This window comes from Phacochoerus africanus, chromosome 9 (assembly GCF_016906955.1).
Source record: "Phacochoerus africanus isolate WHEZ1 chromosome 9, ROS_Pafr_v1, whole genome shotgun sequence".
In the NCBI taxonomy this organism is placed as follows: domain Eukaryota; kingdom Metazoa; phylum Chordata; class Mammalia; order Artiodactyla; family Suidae; genus Phacochoerus; species Phacochoerus africanus.
The window spans coordinates 23,465,228-23,479,430 of NC_062552.1; the positions used below are offsets into that span (position 1 = coordinate 23,465,228).

The 14,203-nt window shown below is 43.3% G+C and overlaps 2 protein-coding genes across 5 annotated transcripts in view; one reads left to right on the top strand and one right to left on the bottom strand.

The window, feature by feature from the left end:
• UBD (ubiquitin D) overlaps positions 1–184 on the bottom strand; it is a 2,432-nt gene extending 2,248 nt beyond the window's left edge. For 2 of the 3 annotated variants that reach the window (XM_047796225.1, XM_047796224.1), the window contains exon 1: positions 30–181. Coding sequence is in view for 1 of the 3 variants with exons in the window: in XM_047796226.1 (XP_047652182.1) it covers positions 30–47 (18 nt within the window). In the remaining 2 variants the exon portion in view is untranslated. Of the gene's footprint in view, positions 1–29 lie in introns of all 3 variants that reach the window. The other variant, XM_047796226.1, reaches the window with a different exon arrangement.
• LOC125135796 (olfactory receptor 2H1) overlaps positions 1–14,202 on the top strand; it is a 21,808-nt gene extending 7,606 nt beyond the window's left edge. The window contains exons 3-4 of one of the 2 annotated variants that reach the window (XM_047796223.1): positions 9,045–9,137; positions 12,997–14,202. In XM_047796223.1, coding sequence (XP_047652179.1) covers positions 13,198–14,136 — 939 coding nt within the window. In that variant the 5' untranslated portion in view covers positions 9,045–9,137; positions 12,997–13,197 and the 3' untranslated portion in view covers positions 14,137–14,202. The remainder of the gene's footprint in view (positions 1–9,044; positions 9,138–12,996) is intronic. The other variant, XM_047796222.1, reaches the window with a different exon arrangement.
• The last annotated feature ends 1 nt before the right edge of the window (position 14,203 follows it).

Sequence of the window (14,203 nt, forward strand, 5' to 3'; positions counted from 1 at the left end):
CCCATCCCCATTATCAAACCCCAACTTACACGGACACCAGCAGCCATCTCTGCAGTCAAGGAAGCAGAATCAGGAGACGGGGAAAAGGACAGGGCATCCAGTTTATATAAGCAGCTGCACTGGAAATCCCCCACCTGCTGTGTTTATCAGGCTTTCCCCTACCCTTTGTTCCTGGAAGGTCTCTTGACTTTACTTTCACTTTTGCTGTTGTGAGGTCAATAAAAATATCTTCTGCCCTCACCCAATCCATTTGCCCTCCTTGTTCAAACATGTGATGGTCCTTCTCTGTTGAGAATTTTTCTCCCATTGACAACCTACCATGCCCATGCCTGACTTGCGACCACCCAGCCTGCAGCCCTGGCCCCTCACTGGCTTGAAGACCTTTAACACTTGGCTGTCGCCCCCTGCCTACTTTTTTTTTTTTTTGTCTTTTTGCTATTTCTTGGGCTGCTCCCGCGGCATATGGAGGTTCCCAGGCTAGGGGTTGAATCGGAGCTGTAGCCACCGGCCTACGCCAGAGCCACAGTAACGAGGGATCCGAGCCGAGTCTGCAACCTACACCACAGCTCATGGCAACGCCGGATCGTTAACCCACTGAGCAAGGGCAGGGACCGAACCTGCAACCTCATGGTTCCTAGTCGGATTCATTAACCACTGCGCCACCACAGGAACTCCCCCCTGCCTACTTTTAAGAGCTCCCCATTAGTCAGGGACCTTCCTGAGAGCAAGGGTGCCCAGGAGAGGACAGTGAGCGTTGTTTGGTATGGTATGACCAGGAGCAGCTTGTTCACACTAGCTGGGCAGAATGTGTGAGGCTTGCCCTGAGAAGCCATAGGATAAATAACCCTGGAAGGAGAAGAGATGTGATTTCCAGTTCCAGGGTGTCCCTTGTAAAATTAACTTGGGCAAGTCCGTTCACCTTATTAGATGTTGATTTTCTGATCTATAAAGAGAATTCCTACATGTCCCCTAGGCCCAGAAAACTTTGTTTCTGAAATATCTTATACAAAGAACTATAGGTTCCTGGGTCTTAAGCTTCCTAACACTCTTCCTATCCTAAGAACCTGCAGACCCAGGCTACCACCAGAGAGAACAAGCCAACAGTCAAACACTGATTCCCACCTTTCAGACACCAAAACAATCACACATCCCTTTCACACCACAGAGCCTCTATTCTTCTTCGCCTTTACTCCTGGAGACTCACCACAACGATCTCAGACAGCTCAGGAGCTATTTACTCCCTGGCTCTTGAGATTTGGATTGAGACAAAAAAGGGAGTACATGAGCTATGTGTGCTCAGGGAATTTGCTTAATCACTCTGATGTCCTAACATTCCAAATTAATCACTGTCCTCTCCCAAAGTCTCAGGACATTCCCACAGGACCCATTCTTTTTAAAAAGCATCTCTTAAAGTTGTTCCAAGTGTTTTCAAAGTAAAAAGTCTGTTAAGATGCCAAGTTATCATCTTCATTTGCTGTGTTTTCAGTAGCCATTTACTGTACATTCACTCACTGATAAATTTCAAATGATCCCATTTTCCTTCAGGAGTTTCCATCCTGGAAAACTTGGTTTTACAGCAGTGCCTGCATAGGGTAAGAGGATTCAGAGTTCATTCCAGTATTTCAACACACTTAACCTAAATCATATCCTCCAATTTGAAGCTCTTACTGCACAGGGAATAAAATTGGTAAAACTAATTATTATTTAAATGTACATTGTGGTATAGACATACTTTTTAAATTTTATTTATTTTAATTTATTTTTATTTTTGCTTTTTACAGCCCCACCTGCACCATATGAAAGTTCCCAGGCTAGGTGTCGAATTGGAGCTGTAGTTGCCGGCCTACATCACAGCCACAGCAATGCAGGATCCAAGCTGTGTCTGCAAACTACACCACAGCTCATGGCAATGCTGGATGCCCCACCCACTGAACGAGGCCAGGGATCAAGCCCTCATCCTCATGGATACTAGTTGGATTCATTTCTACTGCACCATAATGGGAACTCCCTAGACATACTTTTTTTGAAACAGACTGAGTGTGAGGAGGGAAGAACGCTTGATGGAGTAGACTGGAAACCTTGACCCTGCTCTTCTCCCTTCACCTAGCTGTCCAGGTTCTCTATTTAAGAAAACAAGATTGTGACCTTTGGCTCCTGCACGGCAGAAGTGAGCTGCCCTGCATCTACTGGCCAATAGGATTTGGGGACTCAGAAACATCACCAGCGACCAGGCGGAAGATGTCCGATCAGGTTGAGGATGATAGGGAAAGTGAAACCCCTGCAGCAGGACAGGAAGGGGGGTGGGGTGTGGAAAAAGAAAGAAAAAGCTGCACAGAGCAGACTTGAGCAAACTGCTTTCAGTTTTCAACTTTTATTTGCACCCCTCTGTTTCTTAGCTCTCCCAAGCATTTCTGAAGAGAGAAGAGGGAGAGTAGAAGCTTAAAGCTGCTTAAAAATGAAATCAGGAGTTCCTGTCGTGGCTCAGTGGTTAACAAATCCGACTAGGGACCATGAGGTTTCGGGTTTGATCCCTGGCCTTGCTCAGTGGGTTAAGGATCTGGCATTGCTGTGAGCTGTGGTGTAGGTCACAGATATGGCTCGGATCCCATGTTGCTGTGGCTCTGGCATTGGCCCGTGGCTACAGCTCTGATTAGACCTCCATATGCCGTGGGTGCAGCCCTAGAAAAGGCAAAAAGACCAAAAAAAAAATGAAATCATTCTTGTCACACTCTTTCTGTCTTTGCCCTTGTAGCCTCAGTAGCCTACACCATCTTGGTGCCAATATCTGCATTTTCAGGGGGAGGAGGGGCTCAGGAATGACATTTCCCAGGAATGATTTTTGTCTACTGATATCACTCGGATCTATCCCCACAGCCCAGCCCTGAGCTACAGATCTGTAGGTCTAGCTGCTCCCATGCATGGTTTTCCTGCAGTCCCTGAATATCCTTAAACATGCCCACCTTTCTACCATCAGGTCATGGAGCATGCCCTTCCCTCCAACTCTCCCCCCAACACCATGCATTTCTAAGAAGAGGCAAGGTAAGCAGCATCTCCTCCAGGAAGACTTCCCTGACTCCCTTCCATCCTGCTCTGGGTTACATGCCCATCTTCTGTCCTTTTATACTGCCTCAGCAAACCTCCTAGAGCATGTTTCTCCAGCAGTAAGTTCATCTGCTTACCCATTCTTCACCCTTAGTAAAGAGTAGGTAGCTTAGGGGTCATGATTGGGTCTTAGTTAGCATGTATCTAGCACTTCCCTGATGTACTATCTGGCACAATAAATAATTACTGTTTTCCAAGTATGTGAATAAAGTATTAACAGACATTTAGTGGGTACCTGTTATATTTCAAGAACTGCACAAGATAGTATTAAATGGTACCTCATTAAGTATTTTAGCATTCTAACAAGGTATTAGTGTCCTCATTGATAAACAAGAAGCTAATTCTTTCACAGTCATATTAGTAGTGGCTGGTAAGCAAGGGTTCAAATGCACACCTCTATTTCTATACTCTTTGTCTTGGTATATTGTGCATCAGTGGAAGGAAAAGTGGGGGCCATGTGCATGTGCATTCCTATTTATTATAGGAGAGGTACAAGTTGAGGGATGAAACAGAGAGGTAAAGGAAAGGTGAGATGCAGGGAGCCTTGGAATGAGTCTTGCCTGGACAGCCTATACTTCCCCACTCGGCAGAGGTCAACAGAGAGTCCATGAGTTCAGGAGTCAGAGCCTGGAGGAAGACTGCATGCTGGTGCAAAGCTAGAGGAGAACTGCTCTCCCAAAATTGTGAGGGTTCAAAGACAACACTGCATGTATCATTATGGTTTTCTCCACACATATGCCCAGGGTTTTATGCTGGATCATATATGGTAATTCTATATTTAGTTTTTTAAGAAACCTTCATACTGTTATCTGTAGTGATTACACCAACTTACATTCCCACCAACATTGTAGGAAAGTTCCCGTTTCTCCACATCCTCTCCAGCATTTATTGTTTGTAGGCTTTTTGATGATGGCCATTCTGATGGGTATGAGGTGATACCTCATTGTAGTTTTGATTTGCATTTCTCTAATAATTAGTGATGTTGACATCTTTGCATGTGGGGTTTTTTTTGCTAACTGTGTATATTCTTTGAAGAAATGTCTATTTAGATCTTCTGACCATTTTTTTATTAGATTCTATTTTTTATATAAAGCTGTATGAGATTTAATTTGAAAAGATATATGCACCCCAGTGTTCACTGTCGCACTATTTACAATAGCCAAGACTTGAAGGCAACCTAAACGTTCATCGCAGAGGACTGGATAAAGAAGATGTGGTACATTCTACATACAGTGGAATGTTACTTGGCCACAAAAAAGGATGCAGTAATGCCATTTGCAACAACATGGATAGACCTCGAGATTATCATACTAAGTGAAATAAGTCAGTTAAAGACAACCTCATATGATATCACTAATATGTGAAATCTTATAAAAAAATGATATGAAAGAAATTATTCACAAAACAGGGGTTCCCATCATGGCTCGGTGAAAAGGAATCTGACTAGTGTCCACGAAGATGCAGGTTCAACCCCTGGTCTCAGTCACTTAGCAGGTTGGGGATCCGGCATTGCCATGAGCTGGGGTATAGGTCTCAGGCACAAGTCGGATTCCGCTTTGCTGTGGCTGTGATGTAGGCCAGCAGCTTCAGCTCCAATTTGACCCCTAGCCTTGGAACCTCCATAAGTGGTGGGTGCAGCCCTAAAAAGAAAAAAATAATAAAGAACTCATTCACAAAACAGAAACAGACTCAAAGATTTTGAAATCAAACTCTCTTGCACTATGGTTAGCAAAGGGGAAACATTGGGAGGAGGGATTAAATTGGGAGATTGGGACTGGCAAATACACACCAGTATGTGTAAAATCAGTAAGTATCAAACACCTACTGTATAGCACAGGGAAATCTATTCAATGCTCTGTGATAACTTATTTGGGGAAAGAATCTACACACACACACACACACACGCACACACACACACATATATTTAACTGACTGACTTTTCTATACACCTGAAACTAACACAAATACACTTCTATAAAATTTAAAAGAAGGAGGAAGGAAGGAGGGAAGGAAGAAAGAAAAAAAAAAGCACTGCAAGGTAATTCCACATGGCAGTAGAGAAACTGCCCACGGTATCTGGGGGTTTCTAGCCTAGAGTTACTGTAGGGCAAGCCAGGGATTTTCCTAGGAAAGCTGACTCAGGAGACTCCCTCTCCAGAAAAGATCTAGATTCTGAGAAACAGTGTCCTTTCAAGGAACGAGAATAACAGATCTGGACTCTGATCCCTCTTTTCCCTCCTCCCTTCGTAAGTGGAGTTTCCGAGTCCAGGGGGAGGGTGTCCCAAACACTGCGATGCCTGTTTGCTGACTACGAATAGGATGACTTCTTGGGAACAGACTCCTCCTTTCTTCTTAGCACAGTGTCCATCTGGCTTATTTTTTCCCTCTGTGTCAAAATCAATTTTTTCAGAGGCAAAAAGATCTCTTTTTGTTGCCTCTCTAACAAATTCAGAAAACCAGCCGAAATCAAAGATCATTTTGTGGAGATGTTGGCATCTCTGTCAAACGTACAAAAAGGAAAAAGATTATAAGGGAATATTAGGAACAAATTAGACAACTTAGATGAAATTTTAAATTCCTAGAGTGCAGAAATTACCAACTGACTCATGAGGAAAATCTGATTAGATTTATAACAAGTAAAGAAATGGAATTACTGATGTAAAATATTCCTACATAAACTCACACAAAATTCCAGGCTTGGAAGAGCTTCACTATCAAATATTGAATTCTATCAAATATTTAAGAAAAATATAATACCAATCTTAAATAATTTTTTTCCGAAGACAGTTGAGGAAGTAAGATTTCTAAATTCATTCTATGATCCCAGTATTACTCTGATGCCAAAGCCAAGTTAAAAACATTATAAGAAAAATACAGAAAAATACTCCTCATGAACATGGATGCCAAAAAAAAAAAAAAAAACCTTACCATAAAGTTAGTAAACCATATCCTTGACATATAGAAAATATTAATCACAATGACCAAGTGGGATTTATGCTAAGAATGCAAAGATGGTTTAACATCCAATAATCAGTTATTGTATTATATACCATCTTAAAAAGATAAAGGCCAAAAAACATGAGATCATCTCCCACAGAGAAAGCACTTGAAAAAAGTTCAATACTTACACACACTTAAAACTCTCCAAAAACTAGGAATAGAAGGGAACCCAATAAAGGAGATCTAACAAAAACACAATATAGGGCTTCTCAGTGCTGTGCAGTGAGTTAAGAATCCAACTGCAGGAGCTCAAGTTGCTGCAGAGGCCTGGGTTTGATCCCTGGCCTGGCACAGGTTAAAGGAGCTGGTATTGCCACAGCTGTGACTTAGGTTGCAGCTGCAATTCAGATTCAATTCCTGACCTAGGAAATTCCACATGCTGAGAGTGTAACTATAATAATTTTTTAATTAAGTAAAGCATGCAATATATAAACATAAAACTTCTGGAAAAGAAACGCTAGAATATCTTGTGACCATAAGGTAAGTAAATATTTCTTATATGATAAAAGAAAAGCATTACCCTCTGATAAACTGGAGTTGACCAAAACTGAAAATGTCTTCTCTTTAAAAGACATTGTTGGGGTTCCCTTTGTGGCTCAGTGGTTAATGATCCCAACTAGGATACATGAGGATGCAGGTTCAATCCCTTGCCACACACAGTGGGTTAAGGATTCAGCATTGCCGTGAGCTATGGTGTAGGTCACAGACGTAGCTCAGATCCTGCACGGCTGTGGCTGTGGCTGTGGCATAGGCCAGCAACTGCAGCTCCCATTTGACCCCTAGCCTGGGAGCTTTCATATGCCGCAAGGGCGAACCTAAAAAGCAAAAATAAATAAATAAATAAAGACATTGTTAAGAAAAATGAAAATCCAAGTCACGGAAAGAAAATTTTTCCTATTTTATATATGTGTAGGTATATGCATATGTGCTTATATACATATATCTCACAAACAAATGAACTTATAAGACAAATAACATAGTAAATATTAACTAAGGGGAATTCCCATTGTGGCTCAGGGGTAACCATCCCAACTAGTAGCCATGAGAATGCGGGTTGGATCCCTGGCCTTGCTCATGCTGGCATTGCTGTGACTGTGGCATCGGCCGGTGGCTACAGCTCTGATTCAACTCCTTCCCTGGGAACTTCCATATGCCATGGGTGCGGCCCTAAAATTAAAAAAAGAAAACCTATTTCTATGAGTCACAATTCACAAGATACCTAGCTGATGGTTCTAGCCTAGTGTCCCTTAAAATACTGCAGTCAAGCAATCAGCCAAATTGCAGTCCTTAGAAGATCTGGATGAATCTAGAAGTTCATCTTATGTCTCAGTCACCTGTTGTAGGTTGTTAGCAAGGAGCCTTAGTTCCTCCCCATATGTGGCTCTCTACCCACTTTTAAGACACAGTGGATGGCTCCCCACATAGTAAACAGTCCAAAAGAAAGGAGGAGGTCACAACACCTCTTATGAACTAGTCTTGGATGTCACATACCATTTATGCCACATTCTATTTATTAAAAGTGAGTCACTAAGGACAGCCCACACTGAAGGGGAGGAGAAGTAAGCTCAACCTTATAAAGATAAGAATATCAAAGAATTTGGGGACAAATTGAAAATCATAATAAGCCCAAACGTCCATCATTCTTGTTTGTGACTGGGTGAACAAATTGTGATGTGTTTCTAAAGTGGAGTACTACTCAATAATAAAAAAGAATGGACTTTTTTTTTTTTCTTTTTGGCCACACCTGCAACATGTAGAATTTCCTAGGGGCAGGATTCAAACCACTCCATAGCTGGGATAACACCAGATCCTTAACCCACGGAGCCACAAGAGAACTCAAAGAATGGACTATGGATACTCAGAATAACATGAATGGACCTCAATATTGTGCAGAGTAGAAGGAGCCAGACACAAAAGAGTGTGCACTGAATGAGTCTTATGTGAAGTTCTAGAACAGAAGGCAAAACCATCGAAGATGACAGAAGTGAGATAGGTTAGTGGTCACCTAGAGCAGAGAGTAGAGACAATTATTATAAGTGGGCAGGAGGAACTTTTGAGGTAATGGAAATATGCTGTATCTTCTCTAGGGGGGTTACCTGCATATATACATTTACCAAAACTTGGCACACTGCATTAAAATCTGTGCACTCTACTATGTACATTATAGCCCTATTTAAAAAGAGAAAGGAAATAAACCAAAGTAAGGGAGTACTGGATAGGCTCATTAGAGGCTTGAGAGGGAACAGCTGAAATATGGGATGCTCAGGAGGTGGTTAAAAAAAAAAAAAAGAAAATACTATCTTTGTACTCCCCGGTGACACAGAGGAGCAGAGGCTGACCTTCTTGTTCAGCAAAGGGAACACAATTTTTTGGCACGTTTCCTCTAGATCCTCCCCTCTCTTCTTAACCATCATTAGTGGTGGTGGCTAATTAGTCGGGAGGTATGAGGTCCCTAGTCTTAGCAGAATTAATGAGCTCTTTCTTTCCAGAGGATCAGAGTCCTGGGATCGCTCCCTCCACCACCTCACCATGCTTGCTTTTCTACCTTCAGTACCATTGAGAGAGAATTGAATTTCCTGGATCGAGGAGGAAAGCTTGTTACCAAAAAGCTCCATAGTAAAGCTCGATCTCTGGTCTCATCTGTTCAGCAAAGTAGTGGTGGGGTGTGGTTATTAAATGAGCTATCCAGCCAGCCCATCTGGGGTTCAAAGCTCAGCACAGGAGCTTACCAGTTACACTTTCAGAACAAGTGATTTATCCTCTGTTTGTTTTCATTTCTTTGCCTGGAAAGGAAGATAACAATGGTGCCCATCTCGTGTCGTTGTGAAGTGCTTTGAAAAGTGGCTGAGGAAGTCATCTAGCGATCATTACCCTTGCCTGAAATCTAAGCTCGAATCAATGTCAAGGGTATACTATTTCTTATAGATGCTTTTACTTCTCAGTGTGAAGATCAAGTGGAGGCTCTAACCCACCCAAAAGCTCCCTATCATAGGGATGCTCTGGCAGCGAGGCAATGAGGAGATTCTGACTTGACTGTGAGTAAGTTATGTATTTATTCTTCTCCTGCAGCCCATTCATTTTCACATACAGCCAGTAGTGCTTAGAATTAAACAGGGTCTAGGATCCTGACCCTGACACTGGCTGGATCACCTTGGGTAAAACTACTTAACTTCTCTGAGACTGTTTCTTCTATAAATGAAGGATAGTATTAACAATTTTTCGTGGTTTTTGTGACATTTAGATATTCAGGAATTTTTTTTAACATGGTGACTAATACTTAGGAAACACTCAAGAGATGGTAATGACCGAAGTCAAATAAGATTATCATTGCTGGGTTGTGAACAGAATTGGGGGGGGGGTTCCCTTTTTTTTTTTTACGGCCACACCCACGGCATATGGAAGTTCCCAGGCTAGGGATCAAATCGGAAATGCAGCTACTGGCCTATACCATAGCCACAGCCATGGGATTCAGACCATATCTGGGACCTACACTGCAGTTTGTGGCAATGCCGGATCCTTAATCCACTGGGCGAGGCCAGAGAACGAACCCACATCCTCATGGATATGGATACTGATCAAATTCTTAACCTGCTGAGCCACAGGGGGAGCCCCCAGAATCTGTATCTCATAACCATGTAGCCTCTAGTTTATGACTGGCTCTTTAGTAACAAATAAAGGAATAAATGCACAAATGAATATGGATTTAACGAAAAGTGGGGAAGCAGTGCTTCTTTTCTTGGTCTGAGAGAAGGACCTAGAGAAAGAGGGTGAGGAAAAGACCTGTTATGAAAGACAGAACAGAGCCAAAAAACCTGAAGAGATTTAGAAATAACATACAAAGTAAGACAAGAAAATAAGAATGTGAGAAATTCTACAGTTCGATGAACAAAAGCTGATGAGTAACTGATGAGATACAAGTGGTTCAACAACTATAAAGTTCAAAAGATATGATGAATTCAAAATAAGCAGAATAGGAGTTCCCATCGTGGTACAGTGGTTAATGAATCCGACTAGGAACCATGAGGTTGTGGGTTCAATCCCCAGCCTTGCTCAGTGGATTAAGGATCCAGCATTGCCATGAGCTGTGGTATGGGTCGCAGATGCGGCTCAGATCCTGCATTGCTGTGGCTCTGGTGTAGGCCAGAGGCTACAGCTCCGACTAGGCCCCTAGCCCGGGAACCTCCATATGCCATGGGAAGTGGACCTAGAAGAGGCAAAAAGACAAAAAAAAAAAAAGCAGAATAGCGTCCACTTCTTCAAGGACAAAGGGGATGGGATCAGGGAGGGATCCACATAAGACTCTAAGGTATGGATAACATTTGCTCTGCTCTTAAATTGGAGTCAGGAGGGCAGGTACACCATGTGTTTATTTTATTATTCTGTAAAACCATAGGCATATTTTATACACTCTTTATTATTCAAATAATAAACAATTGCTAAAGTGAAACTCTTTATTATTCAAATAATAAACAATTGCTAAAGTGAAACAAGTCTTATCCTCAAGGGAAAGTAATGACAAAGGAGGATTTGTAGAAAACAAAAAAAAGGTGGGGGGAGGAGTCCTAACAAAAAGAGAATAAGATGTAGCTCTTAACACACAATGGAGACTTGGTGATGAAGAGATGTTTATTGTCATCCCAAAAACCCCTGGGACATTTTCTGCCTCCACATCACCTAAATGGGTTCCTGAGATTGTCTGTTCTCAGAAGACCACCCAGTTGCCGTCTCTAAACTGCCAGGGTGACTCCCACACCCCACACCCATCTTCGAGCTGGTCTTCTGTGACCCAGACCATCTTTCACAGCGAGGATCCGGGTCATCTTCTCTGGAAACTTTTCTTAACTTACTCACCAGAGTCGTCCTTACTGTGCAGCCTTCCTTCTCTCACACACCTGTTAGCTTCGCTCTATTTGCCTTCATTTGGGGGTCAGGGAGGTGGTGTCTTGACAATTTTCCATGCATTCCCCACTATTGAACTTCTGCATGAGGCCACCAGTGCCTCCCTCCTCTCAGCTTCCTTGGCGAGGCCTGAACCTTATCTTTTAAGGCTTGTTTGTTGCAGTGGCTAAAAAAAGGCTACTGTAGAGCCCAAGGTCACACATAAGTGATCTGCCCTGGAACTTTTATGGGAAAATTTGCTAACATTATTGGCAAAATTATAAGCTACAGGGTCAATAATAATGTTTTGTCAGTGTTGGATTTCCTATATTTAATAGCTGTACTATGTTTTCGTAAAAGAATTTCCCTTTGCTTAGATACTACTTGCAAATGTATGAAGGGGCGAAGAAGATTATGTATGCAACCCACCCTCCAGCAGCTCAGAGTAAATGTAACTGCATATATAAAGAAAAGAAAGAATAATAAAAGTGGCAAATACTACGAGTTCCCATCAAGGCTCAGCAGTAGCAAACCTGACTAGTATCCATGAGGACATGGGTTTGATCCCTGGTCTTGCTCAGTGAGTTAAGGATCCGGCATTGCCGTGAGCTATGGTGTCGGCCAGCAGCTGCAGCTCCCATTTGACCCCTAACCTGGGAATTTACACATGCCGCAGATGTGGCCCTTAAAAGCAAAGGGAAAAAAATGTGGCAAATGCTAACAATATATAAATAATACACAGGAATTTCTTAGCCTTGAAATTTTTCTGTAAGTTTAATATTGGTACATAAAAATTTTTTAAATCTCAAATAATGACTAGAATTAAGAAAACATTAAACAAGTTCTATGCTTTACTTAAATATCCCAGCATCAATTCAGCATATTTTCCTTTTGACATAATCTTATCTGAAAGGGAAAATATTTTTTAAAATTATATCATCTTCCTTATTTCTAGACTCAATAATTCTTGATGTTCATAGTTCCATAACAAGACCACTGGAAGCCTGTTTGGTCTCTTTTAAAAATTTTTTTTTATTTATTTACTTATTTTTTGCTGCCCTGTGGCATATGGAGTTCCCAGACCAAGGATCAGATCTGAGCCATAGCTGTGACCTCAGCTGCAGCTGCAGCTGCAGCAAAACGGGATCCTTAACCCACTGCACTGGGCTGGGGATCGAACCTGAGTTCCAGCACTCCCAAGATGCTGCTGATCCTGTTGCGTCACAGCAGGAACTCCAGCCTTTTTGGTCTTATTTTGCCACATATACATAATATTAAGTTGAGCTTAGTGCTTTTTATTTGTAGAAGACACTCTTGTACTTAGTTCAATAAATCATAATTTTTTTAAAGGGATAAGATCACCTAGTTAATATCTGCGGTAGGATCACTTCACTTCAAAGAGAAGAAATTTCCTTGATTCATACACACATTCTGTCTCTGGTGGTTCTCCTACAAATGAAGTAAGGACGATAAAACAAGACAATCTAAAAAATGTATGTTCCAGAGTAGGAAGTAACCCTACATAGACACTCTCAAGAGGGAAATTCAGTAAAAATTATTCCTTTGCTAATCTTCTCCGGATACATAAGGGAATATCAAAAACTATGACAGTACTCAGAACAAAATTAATACTCAATAATTGTTTTTTTTTTTCTTTTTAGGGCCACATAAGGAGGTTCCCAGGCTAGGGGTGGAATCGGCGCTACAGCTGCCTGCCTACGCCACAGCCTCAGCCACGAGGGATCCAAGGTACATCTTCGACCTACACCACAGCTCACGGCAATGCCAGATCCATAACCCACCTAGCAAGGCCAGTGGGTTAAGGCCTCGCTCGAACCCACATCCTCATGGATCCTAGTCAGTTCCCCACAAAGGGAACTCCTCGATTTTTGAATTAAGGAAAACTTAGCTAATCCATATTTTGCATCAGCTTTCCTTACCTTCAGTGAGTCTGAGGAACCAGCATGGGTCTCCACCTGTTCTCCAGCGCTTTCATGGTTTCCTCAATCCCACTAGGCAATGTGTGACCTGGAGAAAGAGGGGAAAAGAAGGAGCTGCCGGCGATGACGTCCTGGGAAAGAGGCTGAGGGAGTAAAGGCAAAAGAGAAACACCTACCTGCTGCGACCTGGCAAGTACCCAGTGGGACTTTTCATAAAACAGTTTGAACACACTCCCCCGACAGCCCTCATCCCTCTAGGTCTGGACGGGAACAGGCCATGGTCAACCACAGCTCCCCGGCAGGCTTCCTCCTTCTGGGCTTCTCTGAACACCCAGAGCTCGAGAGACTCCTCTTCGCGGTTGTCTTCGCTTCCTACCTCCTGACTCTAGCTGGCAACACACTCATCATCCTGCTGTCCGCACTGGACCCCAGGCTCCACTCCCCGATGTACTTTTTCCTCTCCAACCTCTCCTTCTTGGACCTCTGTTTCACCACGAGCTGTGTCCCCCAGATGCTGGTCCACTTGTGGGGCCCACAGAAGACCATCAGCTTCCTTGGCTGTGCTGTCCAGCTCTTCATCTTCCTGCTCCTGGGGACCACTGAGTGTGTCCTCCTGACAGTGATGGCCTTTGACCGCTATGTGGCTGTCTGCCAACCCCTCCACTATGCCACCATCATGCACCCCCGCCTGTGCCGGCAGCTGGCCGCGGTGGCCTGGGTCATTGGCCTGGTGGAGTCCATGGTCCAGACACCACCCACACTCCGCCTGCCCTTCTGCCCCCACCGGCAGATAGATGACTTTGTATGTCAAGTCCCTTCTCTAATTCAACTCTCCTGTGGGGACACCACCTACAATGAGATCCAGATGGCTGTTGCCAGTGTCTTCATCTTGGTGGTGCCCCTCAGTCTCATCCTGGTCTCTTACGGTGCCATCGCCCGGGCAGTGCTGAGGATCAGCTCTGCCACAGCATGGAGGAAGGCCCTGGGGACCTGCTCCTCCCATCTCGCTGTGGTCACCCTCTTCTACAGCTCAGTCATTGCCGTCTACCTCCAGCCCAAAAGTCCCTATGCCCAGAGGAGGGGCAAGTTCTTTGGTCTCTTCTATGCAGTGGGCACACCTTCGCTTAACCCTCTCATATACACCCTGAGGAACAAGGAGGTCAAGAGGGCACTTGGGAGATTGCTGGGGCAGGACAGGGACTCCAGGGAGAGCTGAGGGAGAGATGCTTCAAGTGCTTTCTAATTCGTGAAGAGTTTCTTCATGATTTGTGAGAAAATTGAGT